The 24,452-nt window shown below is 44.2% G+C and overlaps 1 protein-coding gene across 1 annotated transcript; it reads left to right on the top strand.

Annotated features, from left to right (window-relative positions):
- The first annotated feature begins 361 nt into the window (after positions 1–361).
- pi15a (peptidase inhibitor 15a) lies at positions 362–13,224 on the top strand. The gene is made up of 6 exons (XM_029691433.1): positions 362–888; positions 1,110–1,445; positions 7,928–8,046; positions 9,169–9,301; positions 10,249–10,364; positions 11,138–13,224. Exons 2-6 carry the CDS (start codon positions 1,167–1,169, stop codon positions 11,271–11,273), a joined length of 783 nt encoding a protein of 260 aa, XP_029547293.1. The 5' UTR covers positions 362–888; positions 1,110–1,166; the 3' UTR covers positions 11,274–13,224.
- The last annotated feature ends 11,228 nt before the right edge of the window (positions 13,225–24,452 follow it).

Here is a 24,452-nt window from a genome sequence, read left to right as displayed (position 1 = left end):
ATTTTCTCCGCCCAACTGTAAAATGTGTAGAATTGCAGAAAAATTGCTTTAAAAATGCAACATTTTCTCTACATCCTATGTCAAAATGGGTAGAATTGCAGGGAAATTTAGTCTAAAACTTCAATGTTTTCTCTCCACTGTCAAGAGTGGTGCAGCTACAATGTTTTGCTCAAATATTTACTCAGGGCTCCCACAAGGGCCGGCTCTGACTGCTTGTGTGGGTATGCAGACCCGCAAGCCACATGATGAGTTCAGATTTGCAATAACATTGTTATTACACTGTAATAACCCACATATAACATAACCTTCATTCATCACCTTTCTCCATGGAGATATCAGTGTATCAATTACCTGCTGTCCCTCAGCTGTCTCTATTGCATCATGATCACAATAACCGCTGTAGCCATACCTAACCCAGCCACCCTTCTCTGACCTGGATCGCGGGATTATGCGGGTTTTTCTTCTCATATGTTTTCTTTTTCACTTTGTCCGGTAGGCCAAACGTAAAGCAGATGTTTGTGATGAAGTGAAGCAAACTCTCTCTGCCAGGAAGGGGATTAAAGAAAACCAAACATGACGTCTCTCTCCAAAATGCTGTTTTGTTTCAGGTGACAGGGAGGGACTTCGTCCACACACCTTCGGACAGCTCGGCGTACTTCCTCCGTCAACCGCGGTGATATATAAACCGAGCGCGTCCAACTGCAGCCGAAGTCCTCCTATAGTTTACAAGGAGCTACTGGCAACTCTAGGCTACTGCTGGAAGGAAAGTGTCTCTCTGTCTCTGTCTCTGTCTCTCTGTGTCTCTCTCTCTTATCCACTATTCTAACTAGGACGTCGGAAGAGTGTCGCCTGGCAACGCAGACACAAGATCCAGCCGTAAAGTAGAAGGTAGGACCTTTCCAAAAGTCCGTCGAGGGATTTTATTTCTTCTCTTGTGACCGATATTTTTCTGCTGCATGTGTTTTTGTTATATTTTTAGTTTTTTTGGTTTATTATAGGTTTATTTATTTATTTTTTTACAGACGTTTGTAGTATTTGAAATACATTTGGGACGAATAGACTACTTAGAGTAATGTCTGTTATTTATTTATTTATTTTTTTCATTTCAGATTAAATCAAGACTAGGGATTTCCTACATCCCGTCACATATTTTTAAAGAAGCAAACATGAATGCTCCGCACTTTGCCATAGACTTTCTGGTGTTGTGCATATCTTTCGGAGCAAGTGTATTGGCAGCCAACTCTCCCACCGTGTCCTCGACGCTGCCAGACACCAATTTCACCGATCTTGGCTCAGCGTTCAGCCACGGAGAAGCAGACAGCGAGAATATTCCCCTGACCAGGAGGAAGCGTTATATTTCCCAAAACGACATGCTTGCCATACTTGATTACCACAATAAAGTAAGAGGGAAAGTTTTCCCTCCGGCATCCAATATGGAGTACATGGTAAGTGTGATGTATATCTTTAACTTTATCAATAAATTGCTCATTGATTAATGATTAATTATCTTTCTGCTTCGCCTGCCTTCCCTCCCTTCACTTGCTCTTCTAATTGTTAATACTGATTTTGAGGTTTTTATGTATTGATAAATAGCCTACTTGTTAGATCAGTGGCCAGGGTTGTTATAAACTCCATCTTACATGTCCTGGAGAAGCTGCTATATTAATTGATAAATGTCTACTTAGCAACACAATTCATTGATAAATATGTGTTGCTTAGTGAAAGAAGCTCTCTGTCATGGTGACTGGTGATGTGTGATAGGTTGATGTGAATCAAGGTCCCCCAGATGGCACCCTATTCCCTATATAGTGCACTACTCTTGACCACAGACCATGTGGCTATGGTCCCTATAGGGAATAGGGGTCTATTTGGAATGGAGCCAATGTGTAGTTCAGAGCAGGATGCTCAGTGACAAATATCTTCTCTGACCCCCTCCTCTGACCCCCTTCTCTGACCCCCTTCTCTGACCCTCTTCTCTGACCCTCTTCTCTGACCCCCTTCTCTGACCCCCTTCTCTGGTCCCCTTCTCTGACCCTCTCTGACCCCCTTCTCTGGCCCCCTTCTCTGGCCCCCTCTCTGGCCCCCTTCTCTGACCCCCTCCTCTGACCCTCTTCTCTGACCCTCTTCTCTGACCCTCCTCTCTGACCCTCTTCTCTGGCCCCCTCTCTGGCCCTCTTCTCTGACCCTCTTCTCTGACCCTCTTCTCTGACCCTCTTCTCTGGCCCCCTTCTCTGACCCTCTTCTCTGACCCTCTTCTCTGACCCTCTTCTCTGACCCCCTTCTCTGACCCTCTCTGGCCATGACCCAGCTGTTGAGAGGGGTGACATTTTAGAGGGGTCTTGCTGACTGGCGCAAAAACATTAAGAGCTAAAGTACTCGTTAATGCTAGTACCTAGTAAGATCACCTCAGGTAGACCAAGGTTATGTCCTGAATGGAATTGTAACGGCTGTCGTAGAGAGGGGACCAAAGCGCAGCGTGTTGATTGCTCATGATGAATATTTAAACTTAAAACACTAAAGAAAAAATAACAACGCGAACACAAGCGCACAGTTCTGTCAGGTACATAAACTAAACAGAAGACAACTACCTACAAACACAGGTGGAAAAAAAAAACCTACTTAAGTATGATCTCCAATTAGAGACAACGAGGACCAGCTGCCTCTAATTGGAGATCATCCCAAAAAAAACAACAACATAGAAATAGAAAACTAGATCCTAAACATAGATATACAAAACATAGAAAAAACACAAAAACAACCCCTGTCACGCCCTGACCTACTCTACCATAGAAAATAACATCTTACCATGGTCAGGACGTGACAGGAATACTATGGGCCCTTTTCAAAAGTAGTGCGCTACATATAGGGAATAGGGTGCCGTTTGTGATCCAAGTGTCCATGTAGTGGTGTAATGGGTATGGTTGGAGTTGTTCATGACTGAGTGATGAATGGGTTTAAACACACGGTAGCTGGTAGCCGGTTGTATTCCCTGGACAGTGTTCAGTTTAGAGGCTTTATGTTCTTAAGGATGCCTGTGGAGAGACTAGCTTCAGTTACGTGATGCAGATACAGAGAAGAGTGCATTGTTCCAAGTAGAGGGCTGCTGTAAAAGGCCCTAGCTATAATATAAACCAACATATTGGCAGTGCGTCGCTCTGAACAGGCCAGTTGCATAGCTATCATAGGAGCTATCATAGGAGCTATCATAGGAGCTATCATAGGAGCTATCATAGGAGCTATCATAGGAGCTATCATAGGAGCGATGGTGGCTGGCAACGTCAAGGACACGGTGGGAGAGTTGGCAGTCAATACACTTAAAAGTCTATGGCAAAGTGCAGAACATTCATGTTTGCTAATTTAAAGATATGTGACGGGATGTAGGCTATCCCTAGTCTTGATTTAATCTGAAATTAAATATAAAAGAACAGACATTACTCTAAGTAGTCTATTTTTTCAGTGTGCCAACTTAAATCTAGTACTACCATCCAGGAGGTTGAACCACGAGAGAGAGAGAGTAGTAGTACCATCCAGGAGGTTGAACCACGTGAGAGAGAGAGTAGTAGTACTACCATCCAGGAGGTTGAACCACGTGAGAGAGTAGTAGTACCATCCAGGAGGTTGAACCATGAGAGAGAGTAGTACTACCATCCAGGAGGTTGAACCACGTGAGAGAGAGAGTAGTAGTACTACCATCCAGGAGGTTGAACCACGAGAGAGAGTAGTAGTACCATCCAGGAGGTTGAACCACGAGAGAGTAGTAGTACTACCATCCAGGAGGTTGAACCACGAGAGAGAGTAGTACTACCATCCAGGAGGTTGAACCACGAGAGAGAGTAGTACTACCATCCAGGAGGTTGAACCACGTAAGAGAGAGAGAGTAGTACGACCATCCAGGAGGTTGAACCACGTGAGAGAGAGAGTAGTACTACCATCCAGGAGGTTGAACCACGAGAGAGAGAGTAGTACTACCATCCAGGAGGTTGAACCACGAGAGAGAGTAGTAGTACTACCATCCAGGAGGTTGAACCACGTGAGAGAGAGAGTAGTACTACCATCCAGGAGGTTAAACCACGTGAGAGAGAGAGTAGTACTACCATCCAGGAGGTTGAACCACGAGAGAGAGAGTAGTACTACCATCCAGGAGGTTGAACCACGTGAAAGAGTAGTACTGCCATCCAGGAGGTTGAACCACGTGAGAGAGAGAGTAGTACTACCATCCAGGAGGTTGAACCACGTGAGAGAGAGAGTAGTACTGCCATCCAGGAGGTTGAACCACGAGAGAGAGAGAGTAGTACTACCATCCAGGAGGTTGAACCACGTGAGAGAGAGTAGTACTACCATCCAGGTGGTTGAACCACGTGAGAGAGAGTAGTACTACCATCCAGGAGGTTGAACCACGTGAGAGAGTAGTAGTACCATCCAGGAGGTTGAACCACGTGAGAGAGTAGTAGTACTACCATCCAGGAGGTTGAACCACGAGAGAGAGTAGTAGTACCATCCAGGAGGTTGAACCATGTGAGAGAGAGAGTAGTAGTACCATCCAGGAGGTTGAACCATGTGAGAGAGAGAGTAGTACTACCATCCAGGAGGTTGAACCACGTGAGAGAGAGAGTAGTAGTACTACCATCCAGGAGGTTGAACCACGTGAGAGAGAGAGTAGTAGTACCATCCAGGAGGTTGAACCATGTGAGAGAGTAGTACTACCATCCAGGAGGTTGAACCACGTGAGAGAGAGAGTAGTAGTACTACCATCCAGGAGGTTGAACCACGTGAGAGAGAGAGTAGTACCATCCAGGAGGTTGAACCACGAGAGAGAGAGAGTAGTACTACCATCCAGGAGGTTGAACCACGTGAGAGAGAGTAGTACTACCATCCAGGAGGTTGAACCACGAGAGACAGTAGTACTACCATCCAGGAGGTTGAACCACGAGAGAGAGAGTAGTACTACCATCCAGGAGGTTGAACCACGTGAGAGAGAGAGAGTAGTACTACCATCCAGGAGGTTGAACCACGTGAGAGAGAGTAGTACTACCATCCAGGAGGTTGAACCACGAGAGACAGTAGTACTACCATCCAGGAGGTTGAACCACGAGAGAGAGAGAGTAGTACTACCATCCAGGAGGTTGAACCACGTGAGAGAGAGAGAGTAGTACTACCATCCAGGAGGTTGAACCACGTGAGAGAGAGTAGTACTACCATCCAGGAGGTTGAACCACGTGAGAGAGAGTAGTACTACCATCCAGGAGGTTGAACCACGAGAGAGAGAGTAGTACTACCATCCAGGAGGTTGAACCACGTGAGAGAGAGTAGTACTACCATCCAGGAGGTTGAACCATGAGAGAGAGTAGTACTACCATCCAGGAGGTTGAACCACGAGAGAGTAGTAGTACTACCATCCAGGAGGTTGAACCACGAGAGAGAGTAGTACTACCATCCAGGAGGTTGAACCACGAGAGAGAGAGTAGTACTACCATCCAGGAGGTTGAACCACGTAAGAGAGAGAGAGTAGTACGACCATCCAGGAGGTTGAACCACGTGAGAGAGAGAGTAGTACTACCATCCAGGAGGTTGAACCACGAGAGAGAGAGAGTAGTACTACCATCCAGGAGGTTGAACCACGAGAGAGAGTAGTAGTACTACCATCCAGGAGGTTGAACCACGTGAGAGAGAGAGTAGTACTACCATCCAGGAGGTTAAACCACGTGAGAGAGAGAGTAGTACTACCATCCAGGAGGTTGAACCACGAGAGAGAGAGTAGTACTACCATCCAGGAGGTTGAACCACGTGAAAGAGTAGTACTGCCATCCAGGAGGTTGAACCACGTGAGAGAGAGAGTAGTACTACCATCCAGGAGGTTGAACCACGAGAGAGAGAGTAGTACTACCATCCAGGAGGTTGAACCACGAGAGAGAGAGTAGTACTACCATCCAGGAGGTTGAACCACAAGAGAGAGAGTAGTACTACCATCCAGGAGGTTGAACCACGTGAGAGAGAGAGAGTAGTACTACCATCCAGGAGGTTGAACCACGTGAGAGAGTAGTAGTACCATCCAGGAGGTTGAACCACGTGAGAGAGTAGTAGTACTACCATCCAGGAGGTTGAACCACGAGAGAGAGTAGTAGTACCATCCAGGAGGTTGAACCACGTGAGAGAGAGAGTAGTAGTACCATCCAGGAGGTTGAACCATGTGAGAGAGAGAGTAGTACTACCATCCAGGAGGTTGAACCATGTGAGAGAGAGAGTAGTACTACCATCCAGGAGGTTGAACCACGAGAGAGAGAGTAGTACTACCATCCAGGAGGTTGAACCATGTGAGAGAGAGAGTAGTACTACCATCCAGGAGGTTAAACCACGTGAGAGAGAGTAGTACTACCATCCAGGAGGTTGAACCACGTGAGAGAGAGAGTAGTAGTACTACCATCCAGGAGGTTGAACCACGTGAGAGAGAGAGTAGTAGTACCATCCAGGAGGTTGAACCATGTGAGAGAGAGAGTAGTACTACCATCCAGGAGGTTGAACCACGTGAGAGAGAGAGTAGTAGTACTACCATCCAGGAGGTTGAACCACGTGAGAGAGAGAGTAGTAGTACTACCATCCAGGAGGTTGAACCATGTGAGAGAGTAGTACTACCATCCAGGAGGTTGAACCACGTGAGAGAGAGAGTAGTAGTACTACCATCCAGGAGGTTGAACCACGTGAGAGAGAGAGTAGTACCATCCAGGAGGTTGAACCACGTGAGAGAGAGAGTAGTACCATCCAGGAGGTTGAACCACGAGAGAGAGAGAGTAGTACTACCATCCAGGAGGTTGAACCATGTGAGAGAGAGAGTAGTAGTACCATCCAGGAGGTTGAACCACGAGAGAGAGAGAGTAGTACTACCATCCAGGAGGTTGAACCATGTGAGAGAGAGAGTAGTACCATCCAGGAGGTTGAACCACGAGAGAGAGAGAGTAGTACTACCATCCAGGAGGTTGAACCATGTGAGAGAGAGAGTAGTACTACCATCCAGGAGGTTGAACCACGTGAGAGAGAGAGTAGTACCATCCAGGAGGTTGAACCACGAGAGAGAGAGAGTAGTAGTACTACCATCCAGGAGGTTGTCTCGACTTGACCTTGATCCAATTCCTTTTTGGCTCTGTGTTCCGTTTCAGCAGTTCTGTTGACTCACCGAAGACAGCAAGTGTCACTGTTGCATCAAAACTCATGTAACATTGTTGCATTGGAGTACCTAGAACAAAGCAGAACAATTTCACGTGAATGAAAGGTTATAAAGAGACTTCTGCAGAGATCATAGATAGCCAGCTGCAGACAAATTTCATTTTCTTATTAAAAACATTTTCTCAATATATGGGAACAGGAAGAATAGACAAGGCTTTAACGTATGGGAACAGGGAGAATAGACAAGGCTTTAACGTATGGGAACAGGGAGAATAGACAAGGCTTTAACGTATGGGAACAGGGAGAATAGACAAGGCTTTAACGTATGGGAACAGGGAGAATAGACAAGGCTTTAACGTATGGGAACAGGGAGAATAGACAAGGCTTTAACGTATGGGAACAGGGAGAATAGACAAGGCTTTAACGTATGGGAACAGGGAGAATAGACAAGGCTTTAACGTATGGGAACAGGGAGAATAGACAAGGCTTTAACGTATGGGAACAGGGAGAATAGACAAGGCTTTAACGTATGGGAACAGGGAGAATAGACAAGGCTTTAACGTATGGGAACAGGGAGAATAGACAAGGCTTTATGTGTATACTTTTCTTAGCTTAGTCATGCCTACAGTTCAGTCCATGTTACTCATGATCTCATGTTTCTCATGTTCCCTGTTTGTGTGTGTGTGTGTGTGTGTGTGTATGTGTGTGTGTGTGTGTGTGTGTGTGTGTGTGTGTGTGTGTGTGTGTGTGTGTGTGTGTGTGTGTGTAGATGTGGGACGAGACCCTGTCTAAATCAGCAGAGGACTGGGCCCACGCGTGTCTCTGGGAGCACGGACCTCGACACCTCCTCAGGTTCCTGGGCCAGAACCTCTCGGTCAGGACCGGACGGTGAGTGACCTCTGAACTCTGACCCCTCACTGTTGACCCTAGATGCTGACCACAGGTCAGTTTGGTGTTCCACCGACTAAAGGTTCAGCATCTGGGAGACGGGAAACTGATCCTGGGACTCTGCCTCCAATGATGACCCTGTGACCTTCCTAAACATCATGACCCTGTGACCCTTACTGCTTCCTAAATGTCGTGACCCTGTCTGCTTCCTAAATGTCATGACCCTGTGACCCTGTCTGCTTCCTAAATGTCGTGACCCTGTCTGCTTCCTAAATGTCATGACCCTGTGACCCCGTCTGCTTCCTAAACGTCATGACCCTGTGACCCTGTCTGCTTCCTAAACATCATGACCCTGTGACCCTGTCTGCTTCCTAAATGTCATGACCCTGTGACCCTGTCTGCTTCCTAAACATCATGACCCTGTGACCCTGTCTGCTTCCTAAATGTCATGACCCTGTGACCCTGTCTGCTTCCTAAATGTCGTGACCCTGTCTGCTTCCTAAACGTCATGACCCTGTGACCCTGTCTGCTTCCTAAACGTCATGACCCTGTGACCCTGTCTGCTTCCTAAATGTCATGACCCTTACTGCTTCCTAAATGTCATGACCCTTACTGCTTCCTAAATGTCATGACCCTGTCTGCTTCCTAAATGTCATGACCCTTACTGCTTCCTAAATGTCATGACCCTTACTGCTTCCTAAATGTCATGACCCTGTCTGCTTCCTAAATGTCATGACCCTTACTGCTTCCTAAATGTCATGACCCTGTCTGCTTCCTAAACGTCATGACCCTGTCTGCTTCCTAAATGTCATGACCCTGTCTGCTTCCTAAATGGGACCCTATTCATTACGTAGTGTACTACGTTTGACCAGAGCTCCAAGGGGGTTGCATAGGGAATATAATGCCATTTGGGTCACGGACCATGTCTCCAAGCCTTTAAATGAATCAGCTGCGACCCACAAGAACGGCCCTGCCCCTGGCTGAGTGAATGGCCTGACGTTGGGGAAACATTTCCTTAGTCTATGACTCGTATCTTTTGCCACCAATTAGAAATAATAACTTACATAGTCTTAAGATCTGCTCTCTGTACTAATCTGAGCGTCTGCGTTTGTCTCTCCTCAGCTACCGCTCTATTCTCCAGTTAGTGAAGCCCTGGCATGATGAAGTGAAGGATTACGTGTTCCCATACCCCCAGGACTGCAACCCCAGGTGCCCCCTGAAATGCTACGGGCCCATGTGTACACATTATACACAGGTAGGAAGACACAAGTGTAACCAATGTGAAATGGCTAGTTAGTTAGCGGTGGTGCGCGCTAATAGCGTTTCAATCAGTGACGTCACTCGCTCTGAGACTTGAAGTAGGGTTTCCCCTTGCGTTGCAAGGGCCGTGGCTTTTGTGGCGCGATGGGTAACGATGCTTCGTGGGGTGTCAGTTGTTGATGTGTGCAGAGGGTCCCTGGTTCGAGCCCAGGTTGGGGCGAAGAGAGGGACGGAACCTACACTGTTACACAAGGAAAAGTACCATGTCATTCTGGGCGGGAATCATAACTTGATTTAACCCAATGCCGTTAATACTTGATCGATATCAATGTTTGCGTCACTCGTGCATCTCTTTATATGATATATTTCCACCTTTATTTAACCAGGTAGGCTAGTTGAGAACAAGTTCTCATTTACAACTGCGACCTCTTAAAGGTCCAATGCAGCTGTTTTTATCTCAATATCAAATACATCATATCTGGTTTACTTTACCGTGTTTGTTTTCAATTTAAATGGTCAAAAATAAACAAAAAATAGCTTCTTAGCAAAGGGCAATTTCTCAAGCAAAAATTTTGCTCGGGCTGTCTGGGAATGGAAAACTGAAAAATGAGCTGTTATTGGCAGAGAGGTTTGGAACTCTCTTTCTTATTGGTCTATTAACTAATTTACCTCCTGGTGATGTCACAGTGAAAAGCCAAAACCACCATCCCACCAAAACAGGCTGAAATTTCAGGCGACCTTTTCAAACAGCTCTTACACTAAAAGAGCATTGTCATAATTTTCACCATTTCACAGTATTATTCCAACCTCATAGTGTGGAAATATGTATAAATATAAGACACAGGAAAAATCCCATTTCTGACTACACTGGGCCTGTGTAACTGTTTAAAATGATCTTTACATAATGATGATTCCTACTGTGGTCTCTCTCTTACTTTACAGATGGTTTGGGCCACAACAAACAAAGTTGGCTGTGCTGTACACACATGTCACAATATGAACGTATGGGGGAATGTGTGGAAACGGGTAACATACTTAGTGTGTAACTATTCATCCAAGTAAGTAGACGGTATTCATTTTCTCATTCTAACGTCACCCCTTTGATCATTTCAGGAATAACAGTATCTTTGAGAAAGGTATTTTGTTCTATTGTCCTATTGCCTTTTAAACAATGGCATACTGTACTTTAGTTCCAGAGCATGCCAATACTCAACTCGCTGTTACCAAACAGTACGGTTCATCTCCGTCCATTGGAGTTTTAGCAAACACACTGATAAATGCGCTGCCCGTCATGTTGCTGGGATTGCATAGCGATTCAGACATACTGCGCACAAGACCGGCTACATTCCAAATGCTCCAGAGCTTCACCAGAATTCCAGAATAATTAATTCCTTAATTCCGGAATCAAAGGCAGGCGTTTCGTAAACCATTGGGGACTTGTGACTCAGCTCTTATCTTCTCATTGGCTGGGGGGGGGGATAATACTACCAGCACTATGGTGTCCTGTTTTATCTCACTAATGGAGAATATGGCTTCCACACCAAATAATGTTGGTGACTTAGAAAAGCTCTTTTGCTCGAGATAAATCTGTTCCTCCACAGGGACAATGGTGCCCACTATCAACGTAGCTACTGACAGTCTTACTGAAAATGAAGTCATCCACACTCTGTTATTAATTACCCCCCCGGCATCTCTCTGGCTAGCTTATACCCTAACTACATTCCTTATAAGATAGTTATCCGCTAGTTATGTAGCGTTTATGCTAACCCTAACCTCCAGACCACTGTGTACCGATATTAACTTTGTGTCCGTCTGTCTTGTGTTTTCCCAGGGGGAACTGGATCGGAGAGGCGCCCTACAAAGTAGGCGTCCCGTGCTCCGCCTGTCCCCCGAGCTACGGAGGGTCCTGTTCCAACAACATGTGCTTCCCAGCCCTCAACACAAACTATCTGCAGTGGTTCAAATAGAGTCTCAAATCACAGCCCTATTCTCTATGTAGCCCTATGGGACCCTGGTCAAATGTAGTACACTACATAGGGAATAGGGTTCCATTTGGGACGGAGACTAACACCAAGCTAACATCATGACCCCTGATCCCAACACAGACTTTCCCCCCTGAAGGATTTGTACGACAGTCCTGAAAACATGCTATTTTTGTATATATGGGCTTATTTACGTTGGAAGGCAGCACTTTTTATATATATATAATTATGTGTACATAGAATGTATATTAATGTGGTTTTACGTTGTTACTAGAACTTGTGTTTTTGTACGATTATCCTATGATGAATTGGATTGATTGATAGGAAGATACAGTATTACGGTTTACCGTTGGCCATGTACCCATAGGAAGTGGATGATCATGGACACACCACCTCACAATGGTCCAACGGAAACAACTGGAGACACCTTGTCATTTTTGGAGACAGGTTATGGACACGGCAGCGCTAGCAACAACAACAACAAAAAAAGTGATCGCTAACTAACTGTAAACAATTTTAGGTGGCTAGCTAATTATCTTGGCTAACTGTGGAGCAAAACAATTCACTTATTTACCATTAATTAGCTACCGTAAATATATTTGCTAGCAAATGCTACGCTGTCTCCTAACCTGCAAGGTGTCTCCAGCGATGTTTACCCTTTTGCCTCTTTGTGACACCTCCACTTCGTAGTATGTGGTTCAGATGCATTTTGAAGTCTGAGGTAAAGACAAAGTAACACAGTGCTGGCTGCTAATTTCAAATCAATTAAATCATGCTAAACACACTGCACTATACAGCTCTCAATGGTGCTAAACACACTGCACTATACAGCTCTCAATGGTGCTAAACACACAGCACTATACAGCTCTCAATGGTGCTAAACACACAGCACTATACAGCTCTCAATGCTGCTAAACACAGAGCACTATACAGCTCTCAATGGTGCTAAACACACAGCACTATACAGCTCTCAATGGTGCTAAACACACAGCACTATACAGCTTTCAATGGTGCTAAACACACAGCACTATACAGCTCTCAATGGTGCTAAACACACTGCACTATACAGCTCTCAATGGTGCTAAACACACAGCACTATACAGCTCTCAATGGTGTTAAACACACAGCACTATACAGCTCTCAATGGTGCTAAACACACAGCACTATACAGCTCTCAATGGTGCTAAACACACAGCACTATACAGCTCTCAATGATGCTAAACACACAACACTATACAGCTCTCAATGGTGCTAAACACACAGCACTATACAGCTCTCAATGGTGCTAAACACACAGCACTATACAGCTCTCAATGGTGCTAAACACACAGCACTATACAGCTCTCAATGGTGCTAAACACACAGCACTATACAGCTCTCAATGGTGCTAAACACACAGCACTATACAGCTCTCAATGGTGCTAAACACACAGCACTATACAGCTCTCAATGGTGCTAAACACACAGCACTATACAGCTCTCAATGGTGCTAAACACACAACACTATACAGCTCTCAATGGTGCTAAACACACATAGCACTATACAGCTCTCAATGGTGCTAAACACACATAGCACTATACATCCTACACATCATTCTCTAGCATTTTTATACAGTAGGTTCAGTGAAATGTGTATACCGTGACAGATTAGAAGTATCCGGGTATGTCCTTACGACAGATTGGACTGCCAATGTGTTTGGGTGTGTGGCATGGTTCTGTTGGCATACTGTGTTCACTAGACATCTTCATGGGCCTTAGTAAGTGTTTCTTCTATCAGAGCATTACCAGCTGTATGTATATAGATAAACCCTCACACTCTGTCTAATCATATCCTTATACTACATTCATACTTAAAGTTATTCTTTTTTTATACGGCATAAGTATTTCATTTTTTTTTGTATTGTAAAAATGAACTGTAAATAAATATGTAAAGGAATTATGTCCGTGCATACTGGTTTTCATTAAGATTATCTCATGTATTTTAATGTAGTGTGGTTGGTATGGTGATTTAGTGTGGTTGGTATGGTAATGTAGAGTGGTTGGTATGGTAATGTAGAGTGTTTGGTATGGTAATGTAGAGTGGTTGGTATGGTAATGTAGAGTGTTTGGTATGGTGATTTAGTGTGGTTGGTATGGTAATGTAGAGTGTTTGGTATGGTAATGTAGAGTGGTTGGTATGGTAATGTAGAGTGGTTGGTATGGTGATTTAGTGTGGTTGGTATGGTGATTTAGTGTGGTTGGTATGGTAATGTAGAGTGGTTGGTATGCTAATTTAGTGTGGTTGGTATGGTGTGGTGATTTAGTGTGGTTGGTATGGTCATTTAGTGTGGTTGGTATGGTCATTTAGTGTGGTGGGTATGGTAATATAGAGTGGTTGGTATGGTCATTTAGTGTGGTTGGTATGGTGTGGTGATTTAGTGTGGTTGGTATGGTAATGTAGAGTGGTTGGTATGGTAATTTAGTGTGGTTGGTATGGTGATTTATTGTGGTTGGTATGGTCATTTAGTGTGGTTGGTATGGTAATGTCGAGTGGTTGGTATGGTAATTTAGTGTGGTTGGTATGGTAATGTAGAGTGGTTGGTATGGTCATTTAGTGTGGTTGGTATGGCGTGGTGATTTAGTGCGGTTGGTATGGTAATGTAGAGTGGTTGGTATGGTGATTTAGTGTGGGTGGTATGGTGTGGTGATTTAGTGCGGTTGGTATGGTAATGTACAGTGGTTGGTATGGTGATTTAGTGTGGTTGTATGGTAATGTAGAGTGGTTGGTATGGTAATGTAGAGTGGTTGGTATGGTGATTTAGTGTGGTTGGTATGGTAATGTAGAGTGGTTGGTATGGTGATTTAGTGCGGTTGGTATGGTAATGTAGAGTGGTTGGTATGGTGATTTAGTGTGGTTGTATGGTAATGTAGAGTGGTTGGTATGGTAATGTAGAGTGGTTGGTATGGTAATGTAGAGTGGTTTGTATGGTGATTTAGTGCGGTTGATATGGTGATTTAGTGTGGTTCGTATGGGGATTTAGTGTGGTTGGTATGGTGATTTAGTGCGGTTGGTATGGTAATGTCGAGTGGTTGGTATGGTGATTTAGTGTGGTTGGTATGGTGTGGTGATTTAGTGTGGTTGGTATGGTAATGTAGAGTGGTTGGTATGGTGATTTAGTGTGGTTGGTATGGTAATGTAGTGTGGTTGGTATGGTGATTTAGTGTGGTTGGTATGGTAATTTAGTGTGGTTGGTATGGTGATTTATTGTGGTTGGTATGGTAATGTAGAGTGGTTGGTATGGTGATTTAGTGTGGTTGGTATGGTAATGTAGAGTGGTTGGTATGGTGATTTAGTGTGGTTGGTATGGTAATTTGGTGTGGTTGGTATGGTAATTTAGTGTGGTTGGTATGGTGATTTAGTGTGGTTGGTATGGTGATTTAGTGTGGTTGGTATGGTAATGTAGAGTGGTTGGTATGGTAATGTAGTGTAGTTGGTGTGGTAATGTAGTGTGTTTGGTGTGGTAATGTACAGTGGTTGGTATGGTGATTTTGTGCGGTTGGTATAGTGATTTAGTGCGGTCAGTATGGTAATGTAGTGTAGTTGGTATGATAATGTAGAGTGGTTGGTATGGTAGAGTGGCTGGTATGGTAATGTAGAGTGGGTAGTATGGTCATTTAGTGTGGTTGGTATGGTAATGAAGTGTGGTTGGTATGGTAATGTACCGTGGTTGGTATGGTAGAGTGGCTGGTATAGTAATGTAGAGTGGTTGGTATGGTAATGTAGTGTGGTTGGTATGGTAATGTAGTGTGGTTGGTATGGTAATGTAGAGTGGTCGGTATGGTAATGTAGAGTGGTTGGTATGGTAGAGTGGTTGGTATGGTAATGTAGAGTGGTCGGTATGGTAATGTAGAGTGGTTGGTATGGTAGAGTGGTTGGTATGGTAATGTAGAGTGGCTGGTATGGTAATGTAGAGTGGCTGGTATGGTAATGTAGAGTGGTTGGTATGGTAATGTAGTGTGGTTGGTATGGTAATGTAGAGTGGTCGGTATGGTAATGTAGAGTGGTTGGTATGGTAGAGTGGTTGGTATGGTAATGTAGAGTGGTCGGTATGGTAATGTAGAGTGGTTGGTATGGTAGAGTGGTTGGTATGGTAGAGTGGTTGGTATGGTAATGTAGAGTGGTCGGTATGGTAATGTAGAGTGGTTGGTATGGTAGAGTGGTTGGTATGGTAATGTAGAGTGGTCGGTATGGTAATGTAGAGTGGTTGGTATGGTAGAGTGGTTGGTATGGTAGAGTGGTTGGTATGGTAATGTAGAGTGGTTGGTATGGTAATGTAGAGTGGTTGGTATGGTAGAGTGGTTGGTATGGTAATGTAGAGTGGTTGGTATGGTAGAGTGGTTGGTATGGTAATGTAGAGTGGCTGGTATGGTAATGTAGTGTGGTTGGTATGGTAATGTAGAGTGGTTGGTATGGTAATGTAGAGTGGCTGGTATGGTAATGTAGAGTGGTTGGTATGGTAATGTAGAGTGGCTGGTATGGTAATGTAGTGTGGTTGGTATGGTAATGTAGAGTGGCTGGTATGGTAATGTAGTGTGGTTGGTATGGTAATGTAGAGTGGTTGGTATGGTAATGTAGAGTGGCTGGTGAAATAGTGGTTAAATAAAAAAAATAAACATTTTGGCAAGAAAACGCCTGCACAATTTTGACTTGGCAAATAGCTCAGAATTTATTTTCAATCGAAGTTTAAGATATTAATTTTCTCCCAAACAACCCTACAGAATAATGCAGTCAAAACATAAAAACGGGTTCCAAAAGGGTTCTTCGGCTGTCCCCATAGGAGAACCCTCTCGGGTTCCATGTAGAACCCTCTGAAAGGGTTCTCCGGCTGTCCCGATAGTAGAACCATCTCGGGTTCCATGTAGAACCCTCTGAAAGGGTTCTTCGGCTGTCCCCATAGGAGAACCCTCTTGAGTTCCATGTAGAACCGGGTTCTACCTGGGAGCAAAAATGTTCTACGTGTATGGAAAAATAGTTACTTCAAAGGTTCTCCTATGGGGGCAACTGAAGAGAGTACTGTATCACACAATCCCTATGGGACTAGTAGAATATCAGCCCTGCTGTATAGCAGTATGAGACTCGCCCAATATCAGTCCCTATACGGGACTAGCATAACAGCAGTGTTAAGGAAATATACACTGCTCAAAAAAATAAAGGGAACACTTAAACAACACAATGTAACTCCAAGTCAATAACACTTCTGTGAAATCAAACTGTCCACTTAGGAAGCAACACTGATTGACAATACATTTCACATGCTGTTGTGCAAATGGAATAGACAACAGGTGGAAATTATAGGCAATTAGCAAGACACCCCCAATAAAGGAGTGGTTTGGCAGCTGGGGACCACAGACCACTTCTCAGTTCCTATGCTTCCTGGCTGATGTTTTGGTCACTTTTGAATGCTGGCGGTGCTTTCACTCTAGTGGTAGCATGAGACGGAGTCTACAACCCACACAAGTGGCTCAGGTAGTGCAGCTCATCCAGGATGGCACATCAATGCGAGCTGTGGCAAGAAGGTTTGCTGTGTCTGTCAGTGTAGTGTCCAGAGCATGGAGGCGCTACCAGGAGACAGGCCAGTACATCAGGAGACGTGGAGGAGGCCGTAGGAGGGCAACAACCCAGCAGCAGGACCGCTACCTCCGCCTTTGTGCAAGGAGGAGCAGGAGGAGCACTGCCAGAGCCCTGCAAAATGACCTCCAGCAGGTCACAAATGTGCATGTGTCTGCTCAAACGGTCAGAAACAGACTCCATGAGGGTGGTATGAGGGCCCGACGTCCACAGGTGGGGGTTGTGCTTACAGCCCAACACCGTGCAGGACGTTTGGCATTTGCCAGAGAACACCAAGATTGGCAAATTCGCCACTGGCGCCCTGTGCTCTTCACAGATGAAAGCAGGTTCACACTGAGCACGTGACAGACGTGACAGAGTCTGGAGACGCCGTGGAGAACGTTCTGCTGCCTGCAACATCCTCCAGCATGACCGGTTTGGCGGTGGGTCAGTCATGGTGTGGGGTGGCATTTCTTTGGGGGGCCGCACAGCCCTCCATGTGCTCGCCAGAGGTAGCCTGACTGCCATTAGGTACCGAGATGAGATCCTCAGACCCCTTGTGAGACCATATGCTGGTGCGGTTGGCCCTGGGTTCCTCCTAATGCAAGACAATGCTAGACCTCATGTGGCTGGAGTGTGTCAGCAGTTCCTGCAAGATGAAGGCATTGATGCTATGGACTGGCCCGCCCGTTCCCCAGACCTGAATCCAATTGAGCACATCTGGGACATCATGTCTCGCTCCATCCACCAACACCACAGACTGTCCAGGAGTTGGCGGATGCTTTAGTCCAGGTCTGGGAGGAGATCCCTCAGGAGACCATCCGCCACCTCATCAGGAGCATGCCCAGGCGTTGTAGGGAGGTCATACAGGCACGTGGAGGCCACACACACTACTGAGCCTCATTTTGACTTGTTTTAAGGACATTACATCAAAGTTAGATCAGCCTGTAGTGTGGTTTTCCACTTTAATTTTGAGTGTGACTCCAAATCCAGACCTCCATGGGTTGATAAATTGGATTTCCATTGATTATTTTTGTGTGATTTTGTTGTCAGCACATTCAACTATGTAAAGAAAAAAGTATTTAATAAGATTATTTCTTTCATTCAGATCTAGGATGTGTTGTTAAGTGTTCCCTTTATTTTTTTGAGCAGTATATATATATATATATATTTTCTTAACAATATATTTATTTCCTTAACACTATATTTCCTTAACACCAACCACACTAAATGACCATACCAGCCACTCTACCATACCATACCAACCACTCTACCATACCATACCAGCCACTCTACCATACCAACCACTTTACATTACCATACCAACCACTCTACATTACCATACCAACCACTCCACATTACCATACCAACCACTCTACATTACCATACCAACCACTCTACATTACCATACCAACCACTCTACATTACCATACCAACCACTCTACCATACCATACCAGCCACTCTACCATACCAACCACTTTACATTACCATACCAACCACTCTACATTACCATACCAACCACTCTACATTACCATACCAACCACTCTACATTACCATACCAACCACTCTACATTAGCATACCAACCACTCTACATTACCATACCAACCACTCTACATTACCATACCAGCCACTATATATATAGGGACTAACAGCAGTGTTAAGGAAATATATATATATATATATTTTTTTTTTCTTAACACTGCTCTTATGCTAGTCCCTATATATATATATATATATATATATATATATATAGAGAGAGAGAGAGAGAGAGAGAGAGAGAGAGAGAGAGAGAAACCTAAAACTTGTCAACAACACCAACTGAGATTCTAAAGACCAAGACCAATATCACAGAAGTAGGAAATTAATTTACATTATGAATTTTTTCAATCAACACTGACTCTATTTAAATTCTTAGTATTAATAATGATGATGGAATTGAATTGAGCTTCTTACTTGTGTGTATTCTGTAATAAAAACCACTCTTTTGGCTTGTATTGGACTGTGTCCTGTGGGTTTCCTGACAGGTCTATTCCACTCTATTCTGGCTCAGACAACACTTACTTCTCCAAGACTAACTTACTACTACTACTACTCCACCCATGTTCCCAAGCCTTCTCCGATTTCTCCTCTATCTCTCTGTCTATCTCTGTCCTGTCTGTCTGTTCTCATGGCTGACATTGATTAGAGAAGCAACCCAGGGGAAATCCAAGCTCATCCTTTCTCTTTGATTCTCTGTTTCCATTTCAACTCTGAGATCTCAGAGTCACATCCTGCAATATCAAAGACCTGGGAGGAAGGAGAGAAAACAAGGCAGAGCTACAACTGAATCCTAATAAGAAAACGTTGACTTTGGCCGTGTCAATCCCCATCTACACAAACAGAGAGGCAACCAAAACGTTTTCAGGGGGCCCTGCTCCTTCTTTTTGTCCCACGAAACCATTGACATCTGTGAGAGAGAAGAAGGGAGAGAGGATGGAAGAGAGGGAGGGAGGGAGGGAGGGAGGGAGGGAGGGAGGGAGGGAGAGGGAGTGAGGGGTAGAGGGAGGATAAGATAGGTAGGGAGAGGGTGGAAAAGAAGGGAAGAGGAGGAAGGGAGGATGACAAAGAGGAGGGAAAGAAAGTGAGGGAGGAGGAGGAGAGTGCGAGATGGAAGATGTGAGCTAGTATGAAAGAGAATGAGATGCAGAGCGGGAAAGAGATTGAGAACGAGAGAGAATGAGAGAACCTTTGCCTGACAGCTTTCACAGTTTAAACATTCTGTCAGCTTTCACAGTTTAAACATTCTGTCAGCTTTCACAGTTTAAACATTCTGTCAGCTTTCACAGTTTAAACATTCTGTCAGCTTTCACAGTTTAAACATTGTCAGCTTTCACAGTTTAAACATTCTGTCAGACGAGGGAAGTATGTAGAAAAGGAAAGGAAACATGATGCCATAAATGTTTTGATCTGTTGGGCAGATGCAACAGTTCCTCAGCAGATATACAGCCAGCTGGGAGAGTAGTACGCACGCACACACAGACACGCACACGCACACGCACACACACACACACACACACACACACACACACACACACACACACACACACACACACACACACACACACACACACACACACACACACACACACACACACACACACACACTGTGGGCCCTGGCCAACTCAATACCAGGCCAAGCAGACTATCGTACTCTCTGGAAGGCCTGAAAGAGGACCAGGAAGAGAGTTATTATGTATGAGTAGAAAATGTGTGTGTGTGTGTGTGTGTGTGCATGAGCGCGTGTGCGTGTGCTGAACCCAGGCATGCTAGATGATTGGTGGTTGTTTAAGGTACCTGGGTGGGTGGGATGGGGTGGAGGAGGTGCTGAGAAGTCAAGACAGACATGAGCAAATCAATCAGTGGTTAGACAGAGAGACAGATGTGCATAGAAAAGCATGGGCAGGTTAATCACATGGGTTTAGGTTAGCAGAGGGCACAAAGACAGTATAGGAAGGAAGTACAGTGAATTACCTCAAGGGAAGCGTAATGAATTTGGGAGTTTGGGGAAAGGGCGACCTGGCATGGACAGAATAGTAAGTTAAGGGACACACTTTATAGTCCGCCGACAGAAACAAACATCTCTCTGGTAAGAAGAAGGGTGGGGGTGTATGCCTCATGATTAACATACAGGAACTCAAGTCCTTTTGCTCACCTGACCTAAAATTCCTTACCATCAAATGCCGACCGCATTATCTCCCAAGAGAATTCTCTTCGATTATAGTCACAGCCGTGTATATCCCCCCCCCCCAAGCAGACACCTCGACGGCCCTGAAAGAACTTCACTGGACTCTATGTAAACTGGAAACCACATATCCTGAGGATGCATTTATTGTAGCTGGAGATTTTAACAAAGCAAATTTGAGAACAAGGCTTCCTAAATTCTACCTGCACATTGATTGTAGTACCCGCTTGAGCAAAATATTGGACCACCGCTACTCTTACTTACGCAATGCATACAAGGCCCTCCCCCGCCCTCCCTTCTGGCAAATCTGACCACGACTCCATCTTGTTGCTCCCCTCCTATAGGCAGAAACTAAAACAGATAGACCTAAGCCTGTGCTTAGGTCTATCCAACGCTGGTCTGATCAATCGGATTCCACGCTTCAAGAGTGCTTCAATCACGTGGACTGGGATATGTTCCGGGTAGCATCAGATAATAACATTGACGTATACGCTGACTCGGTGAGTGAGTTTATTAGGAAGTGCATTGGAGATGTTGTACCCACTGTGACTATTAAAACCTTCCCTAACCAAGAAACTGTGGATTGAAGGCAGCATTCACGCAAAACTGAAAGCGCGAGCCACCGCATTTAATCATGGCAAGGCGACTGGAAACATGACCGAATACAAACAGTGTAGCTATTCCCTCCGCAAGGCAATCAAACAAGTGGGACACCGATCCCTAAGATTTTTTTAAACAACTTCTTTGCGCGCTTTGAGGACAATACAGTGCCATCAACACGGCCCACTACCAAAGACTGTGTTAACCCTCGCAAGGCTGCCGGCCCAGACGGCATCCCTAGCCGCGCCCTCAGAGCAGGTGCAGACCAGCTGGCTGGTGTGTTTACGGACACATTCAATCTCTCCCTAACCCAGTCTGCTGTTCCCACACGCTTCAAGATGTTCCTGTACCCAAGAAAGCCAACGGTAACTGAACTAAATGACTATCGCCCCGTAGCACTCACTTCTGTCATCATGAAGTGCTTTGAGAGACTAGTCAAGGATCATATCACCTCCACCTTACCTGCCACCCTAGACCCACTTCAATTTGCTTACCACCCCAATAGGTCCACAGACGATGCAATCGCCATCACACTGCACACTGCCCTATCCCACCTGGACAAGAGGAATACCTATGTAAGAATGCTGTTCATTGACTACAGCTCAGCATTCAACACCATAGTAACCTCCAAACTCATCATTAAGCTGGAGGCCCTGGGTCTTGACCCCGCCCTGTGCAACTGGGTCCTGGACTTTCTGACAGGCCGTCCCCAGGTGGGGAAGGTAGGAAACAACATCACCCCGCTGATCCTCAACACTGGGGCCCCACAAGGGTGCGTTCTCAGTCCTCTCCTATACTCCCTGTTCACCCACGACTGCGTGGCCATGCAAAAGCACTACTCTTAGTCTTAGACCAGTCGTGTGCCAAGGGTTGATACAATGGAATTAGGTTAGCATGTATGCTTACAGAACAACACTAAATTAAACACTTGATACCAAGGCCATGTAACTCACAGAGCCTGCAGACAGAGAGTGACAAAGAAGAGTCAGAGAGATACTTGACTTCACCTGCCGCACAGTCGAAAGGACCTAAAGTGCAAGACAACAGACATTGTATATTACGTGAACATCATTGGAATAATATGTTAAATCTAAAACAAATATGCAATGAACGTCATAAAAAAAACTGACATTTAATTCTTACAACATTAAGGGAATGTCTTGTTCAATTTAATTTAAACATGAATATATGAATGTCATCACCACTAAGCATATGTTGTGTTTTGGGAAGCTATCTCTTGCAATGTACCAAAGCTGTTCCCACAACCTAATTGCATGTTCTGTGAACCATTAAAAAGTAGATGTTATTGGTACGTTCTTGTAACATCAGGTGAATGTTTTTTTGTTTGCACCCTAAAATAAAACATTATAGAATAATCTGCACAACTGGGCAGTTCTTATGTTTTGGGAACATATCCTTTGTGATGTCACCACAATGTTCCCAGCAGACTAATGAAAGTTCCTGGAACCCTTTAAAGAACAGATTAAATGTGTTATAGGAAAGTTCTTGCAACATCAGGCGAATGTTTCATGCAAACTTACAAACTTTTGGGGTAGTGTTCTATGGTGGTTGTTAGAGATGTTGTGAACATTTTAGTGACTGTTAGGAGAACTTTACATGGATATTTAATTTTAAAATTATTTTGATAAATAAATAGATTTTTTTTTAATCAAAAACATTCTCTGAATGATTTTGGGATGTTATCATCCTACTGTTAGATACAAACCTAACTAGAACTTAATGGGAATCTAATGTCCTGGGAATGTTCTCGGTTTGCTAGGATGTACAGTGCCTTCAGAAAGTATTCATACCCCTTGATTTATTCCACATTGTGTGTCACGTCCTGGCCAGTATAAGGGTTAATTGTTATTATAGTTTGGTCAGGACGTGGCAGAGGGTATTTGTTTTATGTGGTTCAGGGTGGTGTGTTAGTTAGGAGGGCGTTTGATTTATTATTTCCGGGTTTTGAGTTATGGTCTATGTTTATGTATTTCTATGTGTAGTCTAGTAAGTGTGTTTCTATGTTGAGTTAATTGGGGTGGACTTCCAATTGAAGGCAGCTGTTTGGTGTTGCCTTTGATTGGAAGTCCTATATTAGTTGGGTGTGTTTGTCTGTGTATTTGTGGGAGATTGTTTTTGCACTGCGTTGGTGAGCCTGCAAAACTGTCATTCGTCATGCTTATTGTTTTCTTGTTTTCTCGTGTTCAACGTTCTTTAATCAATTAAGAAAATGAACACCAACTCTACTGCGTATTGGTCCACATTTTCAGACGACGATTTCGCTATATCATCGGATGATGAAGATGGTCGTGACATTGTGTTATGTTACAGCCTGAATTCCAAATGGAATAAAGATATTTCTTTCTCACCCATCTACACACAATAACCTATAATGACAAAGTGAAAATATTATTTTCAATTTTTTTGGCACATTTATTGATAATGAAATACAGAAATATATAATTTACATAAGTATTCACACCCTCTGAGTCAATACATGTTAGAATCATCTTTGTCAGTGATTACAGCTGTGAGTCTTTCTGGGTAAGTATCTAAGAGCTTTCCACTCCTGGATTGTACGTTTACCCGTCATAATTTTTTTTTATTCTTCAAGCTCTGTCAAGTTGGTTGTTGATCATTGCTAGACAGCAATTTTCAAGTCTTGCAATAGATTTTCCAGCTGATTTAAGACAAATCTGTAACTAGACCACCCATTAACATTCAACATTCAATCTTGGTAAGCAACTCCAGTGTAGATTTGGTCCTTGTGTTTTAGGTTATTGTCCTGCTGAAAGCTGAATTTGTCTCCCAGTGTCTGTTGGAAAGCAGACTGAACCAGGTTTCCCTCTAGGATTTTGCCTGTTCTTAGCTCTATTCCGTTTATTTTTATCCTAAAGAAATCCCTAGTCCTTGTAGATGACAAGCATACCCATAACATGATGCAGCCACCACCATACTTAAAAATATGAAGAGTTGTACTCAGTGATGTGATGTGTTGGATTTGCACTAAACATAACACTTTGTATTCAGGATATAAAGTTAATTTCTTTGCCACATTTTTTGAAGTTTTACTTTTAGTGACTTTTTGCAAACCGAATGCATGTTTTGGAATATTTGTATTCTGTACAGACTTCCTTCTTTTCACTCAGTCATTTAGGTTAGTATTGTGGTGTAAATACAATGTTGTTGATCCATCCTCAGTTTTCTCCTATCACAGCCATTACACTGTGTTACTGTCACCACTGGCCTCATGG

This window comes from Salmo trutta, chromosome 2 (genome assembly GCF_901001165.1).
Source record: "Salmo trutta chromosome 2, fSalTru1.1, whole genome shotgun sequence".
NCBI lineage: Eukaryota > Metazoa > Chordata > Actinopteri > Salmoniformes > Salmonidae > Salmo > Salmo trutta.
The sequence above is the reverse complement of the archived record's forward strand: the minus strand, read 5'-3'. Positions and strand labels throughout refer to the sequence as shown.